Here is a 22,396-nt window from a genome sequence, read left to right as displayed (position 1 = left end):
TCTCTGGGCAAATTGTTCACTATTTCTAATTGTTAACCATTTTTATTGAATTTTTTGACTATTGCTCTTGACATGTCAGGACGAATTGCCCCACCGTGCCCTCAGCCGCACTTCCCGCCCTCTTTCCCCCCTCACACCCACGGAGACGACGCAATTTGTGCGCTCAGACAACTTTATTTTCGGTTCCTCCGGGGACAACGCGGAGCGACGGCGCCTGCGCGGGGACACGGGCCCGGCCCCCTCAGCCGCCGCCTCGACATGGCGGTACGTGACGTCACGCCGCCACCGTGACGTCACGGGCGCCCGCAGCGCCCCCGCCCCGTTCCCACGTCCCCGCCAGCTCCGCCCCCGCGAGGCCCCCGTGCCGCGGGGCTGCCCCGGACAGCGCCTGCCGCCGCCGTCGCGCTCCCGGGGCCGCCGCCCGCCGCGTTCCCCCCCCGTCCCGGCGGGCGGCTCCGCTGTTTCCCCGCCCGGCCCCTTATCCCGGCGATCGGCGGCGGCGCGGCCGCGGCGCTCGCTCCGGAGGGTAGTCCGGCGCGGCGGGGCAGCCCCGTGCGCTGAGCGGGCTGAGGCGGGGCGGGCGCGGCGGCGGCTCCGGCCGGGTCTGTCGGGGCGAGCGGGAGCAGCGGCGGCACCGCGCGGCCGAGATGCCGCTCTTCGCCCCCAACCCCTTCGAGCAGGACGTGGGTGAGCGACGGGGTGGCGAGCGGCGGCTGGGCCCGGCCCAGCGGCGGCCTGTTCGTCCCTTTCCTTCTCTTCTTCCTTCTTTTTCTCCTCCTCTTTCTACTCTTCCTTTTTCTCCTCGTGTTTTTCCTTCTGCTTTTCCTCCTCTTTTCCTCTCCTTGTTCCCCTCCCCGCTCTCTTTCCTCCTGCCGCTGGCGTCCCCCAGGGATCAGTGTTGGGCCCAGTCCTGTTGGGTATCCTGAGTGAGGGTCTGGAGGAGGGGATCGAGTGCTCCGTGGGCAGAGCACCCCGGGCTGGGTGGGATGTGGGTGTGCTGGAGACAGGAAGGCTCGCAGGGGAATCTGGACAGGCTGGATCCACGGGGTGAGGCCGGTGGTGTGACAGCCGGCAAGGCCTAGTGCCGGGCCCTGCACTTGGGTGACACCAAGCCCCGGGAATGCTCCGAGCTGGGAGAAGAGTGTCTGGAGAGCTGGAAAAGGCGCTGGGAGGTGCTGGTGACAGCAGCCCAACGAGAGCCCAGGGGTGCCCAAGAGGCCAGTGGCCCCTGGGCTGTGCCAGCCCTGGTGTGACACAGCCCCAGGGCAGTGCCCGTCCCTGTGCTGGCGCTGCTGGGGCACCTCCAGTGCTGGAGACAGCTCTGGGACAAGGGGGACCCTGAGGGGCTGGAGGAGTCCAGGGAAGGGAACGGAGCTGGGAAGGGGCTGGAGAATTCCTGAGGGAGCTGGAAAGGGGCTCAGCCTGGAGCAAAGGAGCTCAGGGGGGACCTTGTGGCTCTGCACAAGTCCCTGACAGGAGGGGGCAGCCGGGGGGGTCGGGCTCTGCTGGCAGGGAACAGGGACAGAAGGAGAGGGAACGGCCTCAGGCTGGGCCAGGGGAGGCTCAGGGTGGACAGCAGCAGGAATTTCCCCATGGAAAGGGTGGCCAGGCCTTGGAAGTGCCCAGAGAGGCTTGGAGTGCCCATCCCTGGAAGTGTCCAGGGAATTCCTGGAGGTGGCACTCAATGCTCTGGGCTGGGGACAAGGTGGACATTGGGCACAGCTTGGACTCCATGGGCTGGGAGGGCTTTTCCAGCCTCAGGGATCCTGGGATTCCTCCTGTCAGTGTGGAGGGCCCTGGGCCCCAGGGTGCTGCAGCTCCAGAACATCCCGGTGTGAGCTCCTGACACATCCTGGCCGGGCTTGGGGGCTCTGTCAGGGAAACAGATCAGTGGGTCCCTCTCTCCCTTGCCCTCAGCAGCATCAGGGAGTGTTTTGTGTCCCGTTTTGCTCTGACTCCTGAAGGTTCACAGCTTTTCCTGTGTGTCTGAGGTGCTCTGTGCCTCCTGCCCTTCCCATGGTGTTGCTGAATCTGCAGGGATTCAGGGAATTGTGGCTGCTGTAAGGTCACTTTTATTGATGATTCCTTCCAGCTTCTCAGTAGCTTCCCTATACCCACACCAGGCACGTGATGGGAGTGCTGGGGTGTCTGTGCAGCGCCAGGAGTTGGACTGGTGGATGCTCCCTGTGGATTGCTTCCAGCTCAGGACATTCTGTGACTCAGTAATTACAAAACCTGGCTGGAGCTGGGGTGAAGATGGTGACTCAGTTGTTTTGTTTTGCATTCTGCCCTGACTTGTGCTTTCTTAAACTCGTGCTCTGTGTCAGTTTTTCTTTACACAACGCCTGTTCTGAATGGCAGCACTGAAAAAAGCAATGCAGTAAGTGAGGCACCAGGCTCAGCTTTCTTGTTAGCTGGGATCGAAGGAAAGAGAAGAACTCAACATTCCTGGGATTTTTGTCACGGCCAAAGCGGAAGAGACTGAGTGCTCTTGTTGCCACACTTTCTCTGTTTTGTTTGTAGTATAAGTTCAGCTGGTTTCTTATTTTGTTTATTCTTATTTATTATTTTGTTTCTAATTTCAAATCCTTGCTGCAGTTTGCTGTTTGACCACACTCACATTTCACATGGCTCAAACTGATGTATTTGTACAAGTGGGCTTTTTTTTGAGCTCTGCAGGATTCTTTAACAAACCTAAAAACTTCAAGGGTTCCCAGGCTGCAAAACTTCAAAAATGGGACTCCGTTCACTTCCAGTTGTTTAAATTTTACTCAGTGTAATATTTTTTTAGTTATCATTTTAATATTGATTATTTATAATTTATAATTATCACTTATTGTAATGTAGTAAGTGCAACAGAAAAGGAACTTGAATTATTGGGGCTAAATCTTAAGAGTCCCTTGCCAGGAAAAAATTTGTCATTATTCTGTTGTAAATTAGACCATCCCAAATACCAGATTATCACATGTGGATGGTCTGGGGAGGTGCTGAGTTTGGAAGTTCGGTGCAATGGGGCAGATCCAGCTGCCTCTTCATCCAGAGCTGCTCTTTCCTTGGGACACCTGTGGGGAATGTGCTTTTCCTGTGCCACATCTGGATTTGCTCCCATGGTTCCAAGTCCACAGAGCTGTGCAGAGCCTTGGAATGTGCTCTGGACACAGCTGCAAATCACGGGATAACCCTCTGGAACAGTGCTCTGGAGGAGTGTGGCTTCTTTTATTGAGAGGAACCCTCAAAACTTTTAGAAGCTTAGAATTTCCTGTGTGGATCCCTTCACAGTCCATGTGCGCTCGCTGTTTTCCCAGCTTTGCCCTTCCTCTTCCATAACCTTCGTCTGTGGAGCAGCAGGGAACAGCCCCGTTCCCTTTGATCCTTTGTTTACCTGCCCTTCTTTCCTCACGTTGTTGACAGGCTCAGGGCAGCAGGAGGTGTTTGCTGTGTGGCTGGAGTGACATCCAGCACTGTGCAGGGGTTCAGGGCTTGCTGAGAAGGTGGATGAGGACATTCCCTGTTTCCTCAGGTGTTGCTGGGAAGTTTCCCTGTTTCATTCCGGGATTGGATTTGCCTTTTGGGGCTCCTTAACTTTGTCCTCCTCATTCTGCTCTTGTTTCCAGCTGCTGAGCACTTGCTTTCCCAGAGAATCTTTTCCATTTTGGTCCTTTTCCTACCTAATCCAGCCCTCAAGGGCTTACATTTCCCTCATGTTTTATTTCCTTTTTTATTTTTCTAGTATTTATTTTTATTATTTTATTATCAGTATTATTATTATTTATTTTATGTTCCTTTTATTGCTGATACCTGCCTTTAACACCCTCCCCCCTGCAGTGCCTGTCAGCCAGGATATATTAATACTGATTTCAAGCCTGATTTTTAAGGCATTCAGGACACGAATTCAGCCTCATTAGAGTACTTTGTATTAATTGTGGAGTGATCCACGAGCTGTAGCTAATAACCATTGCCTGTGGCATCCTATGGAATGTTTTTATGGGATCTGAACAGATAATTTTAGATTAGTCCTTGATGAGATGTTGTTGCCTTTTGTTCAAATCCACCACATTTCCCCCTCATTTCTCAGTCCATAATAATTCTTGTCTTAAACATTTGGGCTTAAATCTTGGAAATATTTGAGGAAAAGCTAATTAGACTTTTTTTTTTTTCCTTGGTGTTACTTGGGTGTTTCTTTTCTTCTTGAACTGCAGGGACAATATTTCCCAGTCTGTGATTTGACTGCTTCAAATTCCTCAATTCTGAGCCTGCATTTTAATGACATTTCTTTCTCATTTTTTGAGATTATTTTTGCACTGCTCCCCCATCCTGCCTTGATTATTTTTAATGTAGCCTCACTGTTTTGCTTTTTTTATATTATGAAAGCTATTTTATATATTTTATATAATATACATAACTTTGTAATTTAATATAATTTATATATTATACATAAACTATGAGTTGTTAACTTCCATCTTGGTGTTTCCAGGCTCTGGAATATAATCTTTGTTAATCCTCCTCAAGTATTTTCAATGTTTTTAGGTTTTTTTGGACAGGCAAATGAAATTATTTCCTTTTCAGATTATTGGCCTCAGTGAAACAAAACACTCACTTTCCAAGCAAAACCTGCATCTTAAAAGGCCTTTTCAGTGAACTGGATTTATACTGCAAAAAGTTCCTTTAATAATCTATTTTAATCCGGTTTTTTAGGATATAATAGTGGCATGAGTAGGGATCCTTACAGGTAGGGCTGCCTTGTGACTACAGGGTCATCCTGGCTATGATCTCTAATTAAATCCAAGCTGGAATTCTTTAATTAGGCTCTACAAAGGCCAGGCATACAAATGAAGGTGTGTGGGATTAAATCTCTGCCTTTCATCCATGTCTTTCTGCTTTATCTCCTGGAAAACAGCGCTGGAGTAGCCCTCCATTTATTTTATGTTTACTTTTCACTTGAAAAGTTCGTACGTGCTTTGTGTAAAATTTGAAATATTTCTGTGCAGACAAGGGTTTACTTCACTTCAGGGGCAAAGTGATCAAGCAAATTTTGATTTTAGTGATCAGAATCACTAAAAAATAAAGAAGCACTGGTTTAGCCCAAAAACCTTCTGTGCTAGAAGTGCCTGAGTAGTGATTTTTTTTTTGTGCTAAATCAGTGCTCCAGTGCTTATTTTTTCTGTTTCTTGCATAGAGAGTGACACAGATGAAGAAAAAATGTTGTATTTTAGTACATTTCTGGTTTTTTAACCCAGATCTTACTTGGCAAGCCTATCCCAAGGGAATTCAGGGCTGAAATAAAATGTTTTGCAAGTGTGAAGGTTGTGTGTGCAGTGCACAGGTGGAGCTGCCACCAGCCCAGGCTGAGGAGCTGGGCTTGGGAGAGGTGGGAGCAGGGGGGCTTTGAGCATGCCCACACCTTGCCTGCTTCAGTCCTCAAAGGGGGCTCTTCCCTCATTTTTTGGGTCTTATTTCTGTGTATTGCCCATCCCTTCTTGTGAAAAAAGGGAAAAGAACGCAATTAACCTGGGTGGAGGGCTGGAGAGGCTGAGAGGGCTGGGTTTGTGCAGCCTGGAGAGGAGAAGGCTCCAGGGAGAGCTCCGAGCCCCTTGCAGGGCCTAAAGGGGCTCCAGGAGAGCTGCAGAGGGACTGGGGACAAGGCCTGGAGGGACAGGGCACAGGGAATGGCTTCCCACTGCCAGAGGGCAGGGCTGGATGGGAGATTGGGAATTGGGAGTTGCTGGCTGGGAGGATGGGGAGGGGCTGGGCTGGAATTCCCAGAGCAGCTGTGGCTGCCCCTGGATCCCTGAAATGTCCCAGGCCAGGCTGGCTGGGGCTTGGAGCAACCTGGGACAGTGGGAGGTGTCCCTGCCCACCCATGGCAGGGCTGGATTGGGATGAGCTTTAAGGTCCCTCCCAGTGAGTGATTCCATGACATTCCACTTGGTTTTGGCTGTTGCGTGGTAGAGGGATGATCCTGAAAAACTTCAGGCAGTGGCAAAGCATTCCCCCCTTTCCTGGAAGAGCTGTTTGCAGTGTTCTGAGGCAGGAGCTCTTCAAGCATTTCTCCTTTTGGCAGTGGGAGCAGCAAACAATTCCCAGCCCCTTCCCAGCTGCTCCTTTGAGTGCTCTCCCCTCTCTGGGATTGGCACCGTTCTCGTGCAGCCACGCAGCAAATCAGCTCAGGGAGCTCACCCAGGGAAAAGTGATTCACGGCACTTTGGGTTCTTCAGAAAAACACCCCAAGCAGCACATTTTGCTTTTATCGTTATTTCTATAAAAGCCAGCTCAAGTCTGATGTTCCTTCATTAATTGGAGAGCTGCAGAGGACAAGTCATTCCATGTTTTTAAAGGTTATGTTCCCTTAGTGCTGAAAAAATCATGGAAAATGCGTCCTCCCACATCTGTTTCTTCTGATCTGTCCGTGTCTCAGCATCTGTGAGGGAGTTCTCCTTCAGAATGGTTCCTGTGAAGGGGAAAAGCAGCTGCTGTTCAGTTTGGCACTCTGGCAGGGAAGGAAGCTTCCAGATCCATGAGAGTTTGGACAAGGATGCAGTTTGGATGGCCACGGCTGCTCCCAGGACTGTGTGGATCCAGGAGGAGGGACTTGCCTTTGACACTGCTCCATGTAGGAATGTGCTGGCTCAGAGGAAAGGCCTGGGAGCTGGGAGTGAGCAGCACTGAGCCTGGTGTGGGAGCTGTGCTTGCTTTGGGATGGGGAAGGCGTGAGGGAGTGAGGGATCACCTGGAGCAAAGGAGCTCAGGGGGGACCTTGTGGCTCTGCACAAGTCCCTGACAGGAGGGGGCAGCCGGGGGGGTCGGGCTCTGCTCGCAGGGAACAGGGACAGGAGGAGAGGGAACGGCCTCAGGCTGGGCCAGGGGAGGGGCAGAGTGGGCAGCAGCAGGAATTTCCCCATGGAAAGGGTGCTCAGGCCTTGGAAGTGCCCAGGGAGGCTTGGAGTGCCCATCCCTGGAGGTGTCCAAGGAATTCCTGGAGGTGGCACTCAGTGCTCTGGGCTGGGGACAAGGTGGGCATCGGGCACAGCTGGGACTCCATGGGCTGGGAGGGCTTTTCCAACCTAAATCAATAATTCTGAGGTGAAAACTTCCTGGTGAAGCCTATAAACACCAAACCTTCCTGTTGCCAGTGGAAGAGTTGGGGTTATTTCTGTCATGGCAGGGAAAGCTGGTTGTGATTTCCACTCAGGGTTCAGGAAAACTTCAGTGTATCCTTGGGAAGTACTTCAGTATATCCCTGGGAATCTCTTCCAAGACTTTTGTGGAGGCCAGAAGTGACACTTGTGCCTTCCTGATGAGCACCCTGAGATGGGGAGCTGCTCCTGGAGGCTGAAGGAGCCCTGGAGCTGCAGCACTGCTCGTGTTTTGTTGTTGTCCTGCCACCAGCTCCTCCTGTTTCTTGTTGGCCCTTGGCAAAAGGGGCATCCCAAGCATGCCAGGAATTTCAGAGGGGACACCCCCGGCAGGCTGTTCTCCAGGCATTGGTGCTCTCTGTCCTTGGCTGTCCCAGCACAGCTGCTGGAGTTTGAGGAGATGGATCCATGGATTGGGTGGGAGCATTCCCACCGCCGGGAACAGAGACGTGCTCTCAGACAGCAGCTTTTCCTGGCAGAACTTCCCAGGAAAACCCAGGCTCAGGCTGTGTGCACCAAACACTTCATTAAAACCTTCCATGGTTGTTCAGTGCTTAGGGATTGTATATCCAGGGAATCTGCAACTTCCAGAGGCTGACTTGGTTTGATTTTTTTTTAATAAAGTGTTTAAAATTGCAGGCACTGATTTATTTTCCACAACATCCATGAATTTTTTTATTAATGTCCTAAAATATTGATGCACTTAAAAGAAAATTTAGCAATGATATCATTTTGGGGTAAGTTTTGAAGACGATTTGTGCTGTAGGAACATGGTTTCAAGATAATACTTGCTTCCTCTGAGTAAACATTCCAGCTTGTGGAGATAAATTATGGCCAAAATTCCACATTTCCATTGTTTTTACATCTGTAACAAAAGGGATTTGGGACATTGGTGGGTGCTGTGTTTGTGTTCCCTTTGTGGAAACCTTTCCGCTGACCAGCCAAAATAAAATTGAATTTAGTTGGTTACAATTTAATCTTGAGGCAGCAAATGCAATAAAATATTTAATTTGCTGTTTATAAACTTGAACTGCAATATTTACATGGGAATTAAATAACCTGGCTAATACAAACTTAAAAGCACAAATAAATACCGTTAAGCCTTATTGATTAATCTATGCAATGAGTGTCCCTGCAGGAACTGGAACAAGATGAGCTGTTAGGTCCTTTCCAACCCAAATAATTCCATGAATCCATGAAATATTAATTAGGGATACATTCTGTTGAATTGATAGACTCTGAATTGAATAAATAAATAAATCAATCACTTAATAAATCTTATTTTTCTTTCCAGAGAAAGCTACAAATGAATACAACACCAGTGAGGATTGGGGGCTTATCATGGATATATGTGACAAAGTTGGAAGCACTCCCAATGGGTAAGCTGGGCCTCAGCATTCCATGGAATTCTGGGCTGGTGTGAAGAAGAAAATGTCACAGAGAACACATCTCAAAATGCTCAACCTCACAAATACATGGAGTTGGCTTTGAAATTCTTGGAAAGAGATGTTCCAACAGGATTTGGAGCAGAGCAATTTGTATGTGCTGAGTGCATTCCAGTTTTTTCCTGGAGTTTTGCACAGCAGACCCGAGTTATTCATATTTAATGATCTGGCATAACTTTGGGGAAGTGACTGTGCCAGTAGGAGAAAGTGAAATAATTTCTGTGCAGAAAAATACCTGGCAAGGACCAGGGGCTTCTTATGATGTTTGTCTGTGTTTGGTTGTTAGGAAGAATGGGAGAGAAAAGGGGAAAAATAGGGATCAAAGCACAAATCACTTGGAGTCAGTTTAGCCTGAGTGGAACATAAGTGGAATTTCAGTGATCTTGCAGCAGCCAAAAGTATTTGCTGAATTTTTGAGTGGTAACATCTTTGAAATTTCGAATTAACCCTCAATTAGTGCATAGGCAGAATTCTTAAGCAGTTCAGATTTTTTAGCAGCTCTATTTAACATTAAAATTGGGGTGGGTTTTTTTTTGTTCTGTTGTTTTGGTTTTCATTAATTACCTGCCACAAGGAATAACAGCAAATCTATTCAATCTGGGAATCTTTAGTCCTGAAGGAAAAAACTGTCCTTTGAGTCCTTTATTAAAAAGCAAAGTTTTTAGTGCCACAAGACTTCTGTAGTGGGAATTGGTTTAAATCTGGTTTTGGAGGAGGGAATGTTGTAAAGAAATCAGCTATTAAAAAAATTATAAATGCAGAAATAGAAGTATATAAAATGCATAATCAAATCTAAATATATATATTTGTGTAGAAAATAAAATGCTAAATTCTGAATTTTAAATGCCACTGCTGCTGGCATATTTTAATTAAATTTTGTGTTGTTTTCTTCCCTCCTGCCCTTGAAAATAATGAAGATTGTTGCCTACCCTAAATAAAAATATAGCTGAAAATAACTGAGTTGACTTTGTTGGATGGTTTGTATATGAAATAAAATGGAAATATTAGGACTAAAAGTGTCTTTTTTCTGGCACAGAGGCTTGTCTGTGCTTTGCTAAATCCAGCAGCTCAAGTATCTGCCAGTGATACTATTTTTAAATGCTGCATCAGCTTTTTTAGAAGGATTTCACATTTTTAAGAGTTCCAAATATCAGTGTTAATGAAGCCTTTGATGTGCCTGAGCTCCTGCCAGCCATTAATGCTCATTTAAAGTGTGGAAACCCCTCAGCAGAAACATTTAAAATGCTATTTATTATTCTCTACTCACCTCAGATTGTGCTGAAACAAATTAGAAAATCTTTGTGTCCTCAGGCTCTAGAAAAGGGGATCCAAGAGCTGGGAATTAAATCCATGGAGAGCCTTTCCAATGGCCACTAAAATAACCATTTATTGAATCATCTCTTTTGATGGTGACATTTCTTTCATTGTCTGTCTCAAACCCATTTCCTCAGCTTAATGCAATTGCTTCCCTTGCTGGCCTGTCAGCAGTTCCTGGGAATGGGTATGGAATGTCAGGGGAAAAACAGGGAATCTCCTCCAATCCAGCACACAGCAGAGGAGGAACAAATTGGTCAATGGGTAAATGTGTGTGTCAGCCCAGCCCTGGGAGGTTCAGGTTCAGTGACATTTTTGTTCAATAGGCTCAGGTTTGGTGCAGCTCTGGGCTCCTGTCACTCCCGTTCATTCTTCATGTCTTTGTTCCTCTGCAGAGCCAAGGATTGCCTTAAAGCCATCATGAAGAGAGTAAATCACAAAGTTCCCCACGTGGCTTTGCAAGCACTCACAGTGAGTACACTCCCAGATTTCCCAAAAACCTCGTGGAATGCAGCAATTCAATATTTACTGGTCAATCAATTAATTAATACCTTGATTAACCTCAGTAAATCAGTGTCCATGCTGAACTTACCTTTCATTTTGGGTTATTTGCACTCTTGTTGTGCATTTTCCCAATGGTGTTTCTGTTGTCAGCTTTTAGGAGCCTGTGTCTCAAACTGTGGGAAAATATTCCACTTGGAAGTGTGTTCCCGGGACTTTGCCACTGAAGCTCGAGCTATAATAAACAAGGTAATTGTTCCAGAACCTTAAATCCTGGGGAAGGATTATTTTGGTAACTTCTCCAAACTATTGTTGTAGTTAATGCACATTTCCTAGTTTTTGGTGCTGTTTGTGTTTTCACTGAAATTTGTGTGATTTTCACTATGAAAAAAGTAATTATTAAAGAACTGACAGCTGATAATCCTTCAAATTTTTACAAAATTACATGAGCAATTTTAATTAAAATCTGTCTTCCTAAGCTCCATTAATTTGCTCATGGTAAGTGCAGCTTTTCTTGAAGAGAGTTTTTATTAAGCTTGAAGGAAATTCATGGGCTGAAGTGAAAGGGAAAATTATGAGGAAGTAAATGACATTTTTACAAGGAAAAGGATAAAGTTACAGACAATCCTTTTTAGTTTTTGAAGATTCTGGGAATGTTGAATGAGAAAATAACCAGGAAAAGAAGACTGAAATGGCTGGGGTGAAGCAGCTGCTGGGATCTAAGTCTGGATGTGAGGAGTTGAACAAGCAGGAGCAGCTTTTCCCTAATTACTGCTCCAGTTGGAGACAAAACTGGTTAATGGGTTAAAAAGGAGTTTTCAGATCTGTGGGAGCCCTGGAATCATCAGAGGCTGAGCAAAGCAATTAAGGAAAGTAATAAAATTGCTGGGAAGCAAAATGAGTTCACAGCTCTTGTGTTTCTGGCTTTCTGAGGAAAAATAGGTCTCTCTTTGTTCTCATTAGCCAGGGTCCATCCTGAAGCACAACAGTGACCTTCAGGGCCTGGCAGCACTCAGGGATGTGCAGGAAACCTGGAATCCCACCCAGGCATGGGCTCTGGAGCACAATTTATGTGTTCTTGGGAAATACTGACCCTTTTCCCCCACACACAGTTGGAGGAATAATGAATAAAATTGTGCTTTTTCCCTCTTCTCCGAGAGAAAATGAGTTCAGGCAAGCATGACAAATGTCTTTGGGCTGATCCTGAGCCCAGCAAACTTTCTTTTCTGTAAATTAAATGCAGGTTGGAGACCAGACTTGTAACTGTTCTGCCTGGTCAGGCCATGTTGGCCTGTGAGGCACAGGCCCCAGTGTGATCTGATTCCTTGGGTTGGCAATCTTGGCCAGGCACTTCTTGTCCCAGTGCCAGAACCTGGGAACAATGTGGGAGCCAGAGGAATTCCAGGCAGAGCATGAACTGATCTTGGTTTGCCCCCACTCCAGGCAAATACCTTCCCTTACCAGGCTGTCCCTGCAGCTCAGCTCCCAGTTTGGGAATAGAACCTGTCCCTATGGATTATCCCTGTGGATAATCCCTTCTTGTGGGAGAAGCTGTTTCAAGGAGGCTCAGAACAGGTTTTTGTGAGGTTCTCTGAGCTGGGACAAACGTGTTCCAGCATCTGAGGAGAAACTGGAGAGGCCAGGAAAAGTAGGGAAGATGGACTGCAGGGAAAGATTTCTTGTAGGATTTCTTGTAGGGCAAGACAGTGGCTTAAATTAGACCAACTTATGTGGTTGGGAAGTGGAAAATGACACACCTGAGAGGGAATGAAGAGAAAACTGAGGTTAAATGGAGGGTGAGTAACACAGAGAGGCAGAAATTTGGGATAAGTGTGGTAGGCAGCCTGAATTTCTCCAGAATTAGTGCTCCAGGAGCTCAGCATGTTCTCTGTAATATCAGATCAGGGTATAAAAGGCCAGATATTCTAGACTCTGCTCCCCAAATCTTCTCAATCAACACAAGTATTAATGATTAAGGATATTTATAGTAAAATGGGTTTGGTAACAATTTTGGTAACAACTCTTTCTGTTCATTTTGAGGTTCAAACATCCCTTTTTATCCAATTTTGTTTTCCAGGCTCATCCAAAAGTGTGTGAAAAGCTGAAAACCCTCATGGTGGAGTGGTCAGAAGAGTTCCAGAAAGACCCACAGTGTAGCTTAATATCTGCAACCATCAAATCCCTAAAGGAAGAAGGGGTCACTTTCCCTGCTGCTGGATCCCAGGTGAGAGCTGGTTTGGGATAGTGATGGATCCCATGCTCTGGTTTCCTTTCCCAGAGCCCCATTTGCTGTTCCTGCTTTACCTGTCCATGTCAGGAGTTGTCCTGGGTTTGGAGTGGTTTATTTTTCACTTTTGGGGGTTTGTTGCTCCTAATCTAACAGCAGATATGATGCCAGCTGGTTTGTTCCTAACTTTTATTATTGATGCTTCTAACTATTTTCATATTACTCAGTCCTGAGAATCAAAATTACAATTTCTATTACAATTTCCTTACACAAAGTTTACTTTCCTCTGTATGAAACACTGAGAGTTTTTTAACTTTTACAATCCCTCCTTCCTCCACAAAGATGTTTTCACTTCTAAATCTGATCTATGTGTTAAAACATATGGCAGAAACATGGAAGAGCTTGAGCACTGGCACCCAATTCCAGTTTCTGGTGGGAATGAAAACTCCAGGAATGATTTCACTGTGCTGCTGGGGAGACTTGGAGCATCTTCTCTCTTGAAGGGAGGAGTGAAGGATAAAGGTGGAAAGAGTCATTTAAATGAGCACTCTCACTGTAATAAATGTGACTAAAATAATTACTTAAATAAAATAATTTATTTCAACTAAATCTCATTATTTATTTTACCTTTTTTCCCTGCTGAAAACAGAATAAAAGCTGAAGAGTGGTGATTTTGGTTTCCAGAAGGTCATCTTGATTCTGTAAGGCAGCTGACCAGGAACAACTCTGTGCTAACTTTGTAAAATATATAATTGCAGAGATTTCTTTTTCATTTGTGACCTCAAGTCCCTCTGTTGTTCACACCTTACAGGCTTCCACCAGTGCTGCTAAGAATGGCTCCTCATCCAGTAAAACCAAAGAAGATGAGGATATAGCTAAAGGTGAGTTTGCTGTCTTAGCCTTGGGTCAGACTTGGGCTTCAGAAAAAAGCAAGGAAATGGGAAGCAGCTCCTTCCTGCTGCACAGAATTGAAATCAAGGGCACAGGAGGCTGGGAATTGTGGCATTCCAGGTGTTTTCCTCAGCCATGAGGATTTGGGGTGAAACACATCCTTCCCCCATCACACAGCATTTTAAATGTTAACTTTAAATACTACAGAAGCAGATACAGACCTTGTTTAAATAAAGCAATAAATCCTATTTTTGTTAAATGAAGAAATCAAGCTGCTTTGTCTACAGGCATAAACCACACAGACTTGTTCTTTTCTCTCTCCCCCAACTGCAGCTATCGAATTGTCTTTGCAAGAGCAGAAACAACAGCAAATAGAAACCAAATCCTTGTACCCATCTGCAGAAATCCCACAAAACCCTCAGAGCCTGAGGAAGGTGCGAGCTCTGTATGACTTTGAAGCTGTCGAGGACAATGAGCTCACCTTTAAAAGTGGAGAAATTATTTTTGTTTTGGATGACAGGTACAATACACTCAGGTGGAGGTGACTTTGTTCCACCCCTCTTGTTTTCTCAGGGTAGCACATTTTTCCTCTGATGCTTTTTTCCCCCACAGAAATGTAATTGTCACTCTGACCTCCCTCACATGCCTTTATCTTCCTTTTATCTTTCCATAATCCTGGGTTTTGACCTCAAATCATTTTCGGTGCGGGGAGAACCTCGAGTATTTCATCCAGTTTGTAGTTTTGAAGATCAATCTTAATTGGTTGTATGACATAAGAAAATGCATTGGTATCACATTCCAGCTGCTTCCAGCAGTTGTTAAACCTCTGGCTATCAGGGGTCACATTTGCTAAGAAGAAAACTGAGTAAAAATAGCTAAAATAATGATTGTTGTTAACACCTCTAGATATGTATACAGCTTTAAAGGGCTGGCAAGTAAGCAGTGTAAAGAATTGACGAATTATGGTCAATTTTGAGTGATCCCCTGATTCCACTTCCTCCCTTCCCTCCCCTCTGCCCCAGTTCCTGTTTGGCTTTGTGTTAATCCCTGCAAACGTTCTCTTCTAGATATCACAGGGGTTTGGTAAAAAAAACCCCAACTATGTCTCTGAATCCCAGGTTTTCAGTAAAAACCCCCGAATATATCCCTGCCTCTGTTCATGCCAGAGTTCTGTAATCCTTCTTTATTTCCCCAGTGATGCCAATTGGTGGAAAGGGGAGAACCACAGAGGAGTGGGGCTGTTCCCATCCAATTTCGTGACCTCTGACCTGACCGTGGAGCCCGAGGCAGGTGAGTTACCTGCTGGAATGATGGATTCTTTCAGAAAGGCAGCTTTGTGCTGCAGCTCCCAATTAGCCCAGCAGCAAAATAATTTCCTGTATCAGCCCCAGGAAAGAACCGAGAGACATCCTGCCCTTGTTTCAAACAATCAGGCACAGATCCCTCCATAGCTCACTTTAATTTCTGCCTCTGTTTCTCTTTTAAGTTATTACCATGTTCTGTGACAGAAATTCGGTTCAATTCACCATAATTGATATTTACACATCCAGTGAATTGCCCTTTCAGATATCACAGTGTCTTTTCACCCAGACGAGTAACAAGGAGCAAATGTGTGTTTGAAGTGATGGCAGACACAGAGAGAAAAGAAACTCATCTCTGTTCTTTCAGCAGCTGTGGATAAAATCTCTGTTCCTGAGGACACTGCAGAAGAAATTAAGAAAGCAGAACCTGAGCCAGTTTATATTGATGAGGTATGGAGCCACTTTAAGATAAAATAGTGCTGGGCTTTTACATTCTTTTGGTGCTGGATGTTGGCAGATGATTCTCTGTCTATAAAGAACTTTTATTTGAATATTAAACCAATCTTGGCATGGTTGAGAGATGAAAGTTCTTCATGTTGTCTTCCCCTCTCAGGATAAGATGGATAAAACACTGCAGGTGCTTCAGAGCATAGATCCCACAGATTTAAAGCTTGATTCTCCAGATCTGCTCGACTCAGAAGGTAGTTGGAGCACTAAATGAGCTCTTTCTGTATTACTTCTTCTCACAATTACCTTTTGTGGATTGAGCTGGGAGTTCTTTGTGTTTATTTTAAGCTTAGGGGGACTGTGGTCTGTACTAACAGTGCTGGAGAACACTTATTTCACCGTGGGAGTGTGGGGCTCTGGGGATAATTTGAATTTTTTTAATAGTTCCAAGCCAGCTCCATGTTTAGCAGAATCATTTGCATAACTCCCAGCTCTGTAAGATGCCTGAGCTTTGCAAGATCCATCTACCAATTCCAACCCTGAAATAAATAAGCAATTAATTTTACTGTAGTTGGATAAAATATTTTTGGCTGCATTTAAACTTTTAATTGTGCAAGACATCAACTGCCTCAACGCTTTGTCTTCACAGATATCTGCCAGCAGATGGGTCCAATGATAGATGAAAAACTAGAAGAGATAGATAGGTGAGCCTAATTTATTCACTGATTTACTTCAAATGGGGCAGTTTTAATAACATTTTTTTGGTGCTTTCATCTCCCAAGCTAGAAAATCTGGCCAGAAAAATGTAACAACTCTATTTTTTAATGCTGAAATACTGAGTTCCCAGCGTGTGCACTGAGATTTCATTGCTGCTCTCCCAAAATTCACTGCACAGGTCATGGATGGATGCTTTTTATTTTGGCATTTTGTGTCTGTAGCCTTCTCCAGCCTGTCTCGAGGTTGGAATTTTCAGTCTGTGGGTGATTGTTCCATGTTATCCTCACCTCTCCCTCCTCAGGTTTGGCTGTCCAGTACCTGAAGGAGCTGATCAGAAAGATGGAGAGGGACTGGGGCCAAGGCATGGAGGGACAGGACACAGGGAATGGCTTCCCAGTGCCAGAGGGCAGGGATGGATGGGAGGTTGGGAATTGGGAATTCCTGGCTGGGAGGGTGGGCAGAGGCTGGGCTGGAATTGCCAGAGCAGCTGTGGCTGCCCCTGGATCCCTGGCAGTGTCCCAGGCTGGGTTGGAGCAGCCTGGGGTAGTGGAAGGTGTCCCTGCCCATGGCAGAAGGTTGGAATTAGATAATCCTTTAAGGTCCCTTCCAACCCAAACCGTTCCATGATTCTGTGACTCCTGGGAATATTTGAGGGTGAAAAGAACAGGAAACTCCACCTGGGAGCTGCTGGTCTGGTGACAGCAGCAGTTGGGCAGCACTTGGACTCTCCTTCCTGTGCTACAGCAGCAATTTTTCAGTATAAATGGGTAAAAAAAGTGACCTTTCACCTTTTAAGGGCTTCTTTTTCTTGTCCCTCTGTCCTTTTCTCCCCATCTCAGCTGTTAAAGCAGCTCAGTGCCCTCTCCCTTTGTTTTGCAACAGGAAACATTCCGAGTTATCCGAGCTGAACGTGAAGGTTCTGGAAGCTCTGGAGCTCTATAACAAACTGATGAATGAGAGCCCCATGTACTCAGCCTACTCCAAACTCCAGCACCCTGCACAGTTCCCACCCTCCTCCTCTGGGGTCTCCGTGCCGGTCAGTATCCCTGGAACCTGGAAATCCCCTGCTGCTACTTAGCCCTATTTTAAAAAAAATCACAGCAAAAAACTGAAGTGAGCCCACGAGCAATCTGACACTGCCTGGGGGGATTTTTATAGCCTTTGCAAGAAATTTGGATTTCTGCAGCAGAACAGAAGGTTTTGCTTGGCCACTAGTGAAAATTTCCAAAAGATCCCTTCCATAATTCATTTCTTGCAGTTGGAATTGTGTGTTACAGCAGCTTGGTGGATATTCTTGCTGTGAGTCATGTCAATCTCCAAGTCAAATGTTCCCTTCTTATCTAATAGTGGGGATGGGAGGGAACTGGAATATCAGTGTATTAATCCCAAGTGTATTTTTGCTAAATATAGAAACCCTCTGCTTTTAGCTCCTTTTCCCCTTAGAAAAATGAACATTTTGTATCAGTTCTAAACGTGTTGGATTTGTGCTCCAAACTGTTGTACACTGTCCCTAATGATGGCTTAAGGAATAAAAATGGAGGAGAAGGAGAGATTTTCTAAAAAGCACAGAATGAAGGTTTTTACTTGAAGTGAATTTTACTTTGATGTTAATTGTTCAGTGGGAAAAGAATAGTTGCCATAGCAACTGCTAGATGTGAAAATATGTCAGTTAAAAGTAATTCCGTGTCCTTAACTCCCGGTAACGATGGAAAATTCATTATATTGGAGGTTACAAAGTAAATTAAGCCAAAAGGCAACTGGAGTTTGCTGTTTCCTCCCAAGATTGGTGCCTAGAAATGCAGGATAATGCTGGCTTTATTTGGGACAAACCTGTTCCTTGAGTGCCCTTTATCCCAAATCCAAACCCCATGAGCAGCTCCAGCCTGTGCCACCTGAATTTTGAGGGAATCTTGGATTATTTAAACCAGAAACGGGAAAAACTGCAGGTTTTGCTTCCCTTTTGTGTCCCAGCCTTAGAATATTGTGGTGGGTTAATTCCAAAGCGTGCTAAACACCAAACCTCCTGGATTTGATTTGCAGTCGTATCCTGTGCAGCCTCCCAGTGGGAATTACATGATCCAGGGAGTCTCCATGTCCCCAGGATACAGCCTGGCCCCGGAGCAGGTGGGCCAGGTCAGGTCTCTGCCTCAGAGCATCAACTCTGCAGCCACTCAGCCACCTCCAGCTGCTTATTTAAGGTATGGATCCAGCACATTCTTCTTCCTGGGGGGAGTTCTGCCACTTTGCATGCTCTCGTGGTATTTACATTTAGTGACACGTCATTTTGAGAGGAAAGTACCGATTTTACTGAACTAGGGAGCAATGAGAGCATTATTCTGCATAAAATGGATCCTGCTTGAGGAGGTTTTCCAGGAAGCTTTTAGGAGAGGAAGGTTGAAGAGGAACCTCTGACCTCAGCTTTAACCACCCAGCACCAAAGATTGAAAGTTAAATAGTAGGAGTGAGTTAAAAAGTGGGAGTAAGCTAAAAAGTAAGAGTAAATTAAAAAGTAAAACTCATACAGAATTATTAACTCATGTAGAATTATTGAGCTGCTGGAAGAATTTTGAGGGTGAAGACATTTTTCCTGCAAAACCCATAAAAACCTGCTATGTTACAGGCATGAAAAGTATGGAATTCCTGGGAAACTCTGTTTATTAACACGGGAGAGTAACAGGAGGGAAACTGCAAGGCCAGAGCTGATTTAAGTGGAGAGTGTGCATGTAAAAAACTGTATTTTCCTAGCTAGAAAAACACAAAATACCTTCCACAACGACCGTTTTGGTCACGTTCTTTTCAAATTTGTGTATTCTGGGAGCTCCCAGCTTGCTGTGGGGCTGGAGATCGCTGCTGGGGGTAAATGTGCTTGGCAGAGCTGGCCCTGAGCTGTCAGTGTGAGCGTGGTTGGTGTTGTGTCCCCGCAGCCCCGGCCCCGATCCCGCGCTGCCGCAGCCCTTCCCGAGTGTCCCCAGCGCCGGCACCGCCCTCCCAGCTGCCGGCACAGCTGCCTTCCCCCAGCACCAGATGGGCATGGCCGTGGACATGGCAGCATTCCAGAGCAACCAAGGACCAGGTTATCCCGTGGCACTTCCTGCTCATTCCCTGCTCCAGCAACAAACAAATTACCATCAGCAGCCTCTGCTTTAAACAGGCAGCGTTGAGGAGCGGCCGCCTGACCCAACGATCTTCGTGAAGCCCTGCCATGGATATCCAAGTGCATTTTCCTTTCAAATAACCCAACTCGCTGCGTTAGGGTGATGCAGAGTAAAAATAGGCACCAGCTCTGATGGTTATTTGCATATTTGCATCCTGAACTAGATTAGGGGATGGTTTAAAATAATTCCAGATTCCTCCGAGTCCCTTTTTTTTTCTCTCCTGCGCTTTCAAGAAATGCCACTTGTGAATCTTGAAAGATTGTCCCAAAATAATTCTCTTTTCAATGTGTTTCTGGAAGCTTGAGGATGCTGAGACACTGTTGCTTTGCTCTGGTGTCTTCTGTAATCCCTCTATCCCAGTGGCTCTAGGGAATCTCTGCAGTTCGGAGTCCCCTTCCCTCAGCCGAAGGACGCGCTGTGGAATCCGAGCGATCCCTGGGTCCAGCTGGAAGAGGAAGCGGTGCTGCTGAGGGCCACATCCCTGTGGAAATATGAAAAAGAGGGGTTTGACAGTGCTGCCTCTATGTTTTGGAAAACGCAGAGAACTGCTGTGTTTTCCTTGAGGAAAACAAGTTTTCCTAGAATTCCCTGGTGTCTCGGCAGAGGTGGCACTGCCAGCACGAGGCTCCTTGGGAAGAGCAGGCAGGGGATGCTCCCAGCTGCCTGTGTGGGCACTCCGTGGATCCAAGGTGCTGAGCCAGGAACTTGCACAAAACCTCTTCCCAGTTTTCCTTTTTGGATGGATGTAGAAGTGAAGGAGTGTTATAATTCCTTGTGGGAAAGGAGGGGGCTGGAGAATGTTTGAAGCTGCTGAAGACTGTGAGGATCTGTTCCCTTTCCAAGGGGGAGCTGAGTGGAACAGGAATCGTCTTGATGGGACCAGGGGGTTCTGCCTCTCTTGGATTTCCTTCCTCTGCCGCTGTGTCCGTGTCTAAACAAGCACTGACCCAGAGGAGCTCTTACACCACTTGGGAAAGGGGGATTTAAGGAGGCACATGCCATGTGCTGGTGGGTGGGATTGGGCTCCTGAGCACATGGAAAATGAGAGCCATGTCCCTGGAGAAGGGATTGCCTCGGAGCTGGGGACGTGTGGCAGTTGGTGGCTGAGAAAAGAAACCCAAGAATTTCTTCCCTGATGCACTTTTTAAAGGGTGGGGTTTGTCCTAGGGAGCACATGAGCTGGATTATCCTTTGGGAATGTGGGATTTCTTTCTTTTCTTGTTTTAACTGCTGGGAGGGAAAAAAAAAAAAATCACTTCATCCTCCTATTTACCTCCTCACTGGAGCATGGTCACATTTATCCTGCTTTTAACAACCTCTGGTGAGTGATAATCTTGGTTTGGGGAAATAATGGAAGCAAATCACTGATAAAACCATCTCCATTAAAAGCAGGAAGCTCCCAGATGTCTAAATAAGCATTTTTGATGTGTGAGTTTCATCCCAGATTGGAACTCCCAGGCTGCTGAGTGACAAAACCCACCCTTCACTCAGCACCTCCTCGTTTTATTTAATTATTTCCTATCTTGACCTTATATTCACTTGCAGCCTCATGCTCATGCAAGAAGTGTTCAGCACCTGCTCTTTAAATCACTTTTAATTAAAATGTGTGCAATTGGAAGGAGGATTTTTGTCTTTCCTTTGGACATGGCTTTAATTTGTCTCGATCCTTCCCCTGGATGTAGCTCAGTACAAATAACACACGTGGCAATACTGAAGCATTTTGATAACTTGTTCCTTGTGTCTTTTGAGGAAATGAATTGATTTCAATGCTGCTGTTCCAAATTCTTATTGTTTGGAGCTTTTATTTGTCGGAGTTTCCTTTGTTCCCCGTTGCTTTGTGGTCAAACTAAACCTTGTTCTCGTTGCTATAAATTCTCCGTGTTTGTCAGGAAATTGAGATTGGTGTTTTTTTGGATTCTGAGCTTTGGGCCAAGAGGAATCTTCAAATTGAGCCAGCCAGATGTGATTTGCTGATGTTAATTGTTAAGTATAAATAATGTATATACTCATTTGTCTGAGATTTTCTACACAGCTCCACACATGCCTGAACTTTTATAAAAGCAGGATTTGTCCTTCTGTCACCTCTTCTATTCCTAACTCCGTGATATGCAACTTGTAGATAGTGTAAAATAATTTAATTATTATTAAACCGGTGTATTTAGAGGGGGTTGGTGTTTCTCTTCATACTTCTAGACATGATCATATTTATTTTTAAGGCCTGATTGTAACTGAACATGCTGCCAAAGGATTTCTCTAACTCCAGATTTCTACCTTAGGTTTCTACCTGCTGTTTTCTATCAGGAATTCAGGGTGGAGAACTCCTGCTTTTTCATATAAACCCTTAACATAGGAACCTGGGCGACTTTCTAATGACACTTTTATTGTGATAGATTTGTTTCATGGGTGTTAAATATCACTGTTAGATCCATTTCCTTCGGTGGGAGCTGGGGACCTGTTGTGTCTGTTCAATTTGTCACCCCACACGGAGTGGTCTGAGGGGTTGTGCTCTGTCACCTGGCGTCACCCACGCTTTGTCCCTCCAGTTGGCTCCGGAAATAATGTTAAAAATCAGATTGTTGAAACCTTCCAAGTGATGTTGTTGTGTGTTCTTTGTGCTGGAGGGTTCGGTGGGGAACGGCCCTGGGCCTGTGGGACTCTGTCCCTCGATGCTGTGGCCTCTCTCAGGGTTTATTTCCTGAGATGAAGATGATTTTCTTCCCTTATTTTTATCTGTGCATCTTTCCTAAGAACTCCCAGGCGCTGCCCCTGCTTGCACTGAGAGGTGTCTGTGGAATGAGTAACATTTGTTAACAAACACACCCAGGAGAATTCCCTGGTGCAAGAGGCAAGAGCGGAGTCGTGTGATCGTGGCTGAGAATTCTGGCTCATCCCAAAGCAGGATGAATCCCTGTGCTTTAATCCTGCTGCTGAAGCTGGGCATGGACACCAAAAATGCAATCAAGGAGCCTCATGTCCCCGAGAACAGCCCCAAAAATTGCCATTTACACATAAATCACTGCTTTTCATCATTTCTTTACAGCCCTTTGGAGCTGCTGACCCCAGTGGGTTGATTTGGGGTCACTTTGGGCTGAAAGTCAACCTCATAAAGCCAAATCATATCCTGAATTATCAGGAAATGCTGCCTTGTTTTTCCTTCTGAATCTCAACCGTGGAGTGAGACCCTGATCCATCGGGTCTCCGGAGAGAATCTTTCCTTGGGAAGTCAGCCACCCCACGATTAATGTTGAAACAGAAGTACCTTCCT

At 45.8% G+C, this 22,396-nt stretch overlaps 1 protein-coding gene across 2 annotated transcripts; it reads left to right on the top strand.

The window, feature by feature from the left end:
* The first annotated feature begins 576 nt into the window (after positions 1 to 576).
* Positions 577 to 21,721, top strand: STAM2 (signal transducing adaptor molecule 2). Of its 2 annotated transcripts, none has more exons than XM_048309722.1 (14): positions 577 to 687; positions 8,428 to 8,512; positions 10,288 to 10,363; positions 10,547 to 10,642; positions 12,471 to 12,617; positions 13,432 to 13,501; positions 13,845 to 14,031; positions 14,707 to 14,801; positions 15,183 to 15,262; positions 15,426 to 15,513; positions 15,909 to 15,963; positions 16,859 to 17,012; positions 18,017 to 18,174; positions 18,901 to 21,721. In XM_048309722.1, the coding sequence occupies exons 1-14, from the start codon at positions 648 to 650 to the stop codon at positions 19,121 to 19,123; spliced, it is 1,554 nt and encodes a 517-aa protein (XP_048165679.1). In that variant the 5' UTR covers positions 577 to 647; the 3' UTR covers positions 19,124 to 21,721. The 2 variants fall into 2 exon arrangements, with proteins under 2 accessions (XP_048165679.1, XP_048165678.1); XM_048309721.1 differs by having other exon boundaries at positions 15,180 to 15,262.
* Positions 21,722 to 22,396: the final 675 nt, after the last annotated feature.

Source organism: Corvus hawaiiensis, chromosome 7 (assembly GCF_020740725.1).
Source record: "Corvus hawaiiensis isolate bCorHaw1 chromosome 7, bCorHaw1.pri.cur, whole genome shotgun sequence".
NCBI classification, from domain to species: domain Eukaryota; kingdom Metazoa; phylum Chordata; class Aves; order Passeriformes; family Corvidae; genus Corvus; species Corvus hawaiiensis.
This window is presented reverse-complemented; position numbering and strand designations above follow the sequence as displayed.

Bases quoted from the DNA above. Each gene is read 5' to 3' on its own strand.
- STAM2 (XM_048309721.1), top strand. From the start codon at position 648: ATGCCGCTCTTCGCCCCCAACCCCTTCGAGCAGGACGTGG. The intron at 10,364-10,546 runs GTGAGTACACTC...TTCTGTTGTCAG, and splicing joins TGGCTTTGCAAGCACTCACA to CTTTTAGGAGCCTGTGTCTC. The intron at 14,802-15,179 runs GTGAGTTACCTG...CTGTTCTTTCAG, and splicing joins GACCGTGGAGCCCGAGGCAG to CAGCTGTGGATAAAATCTCT.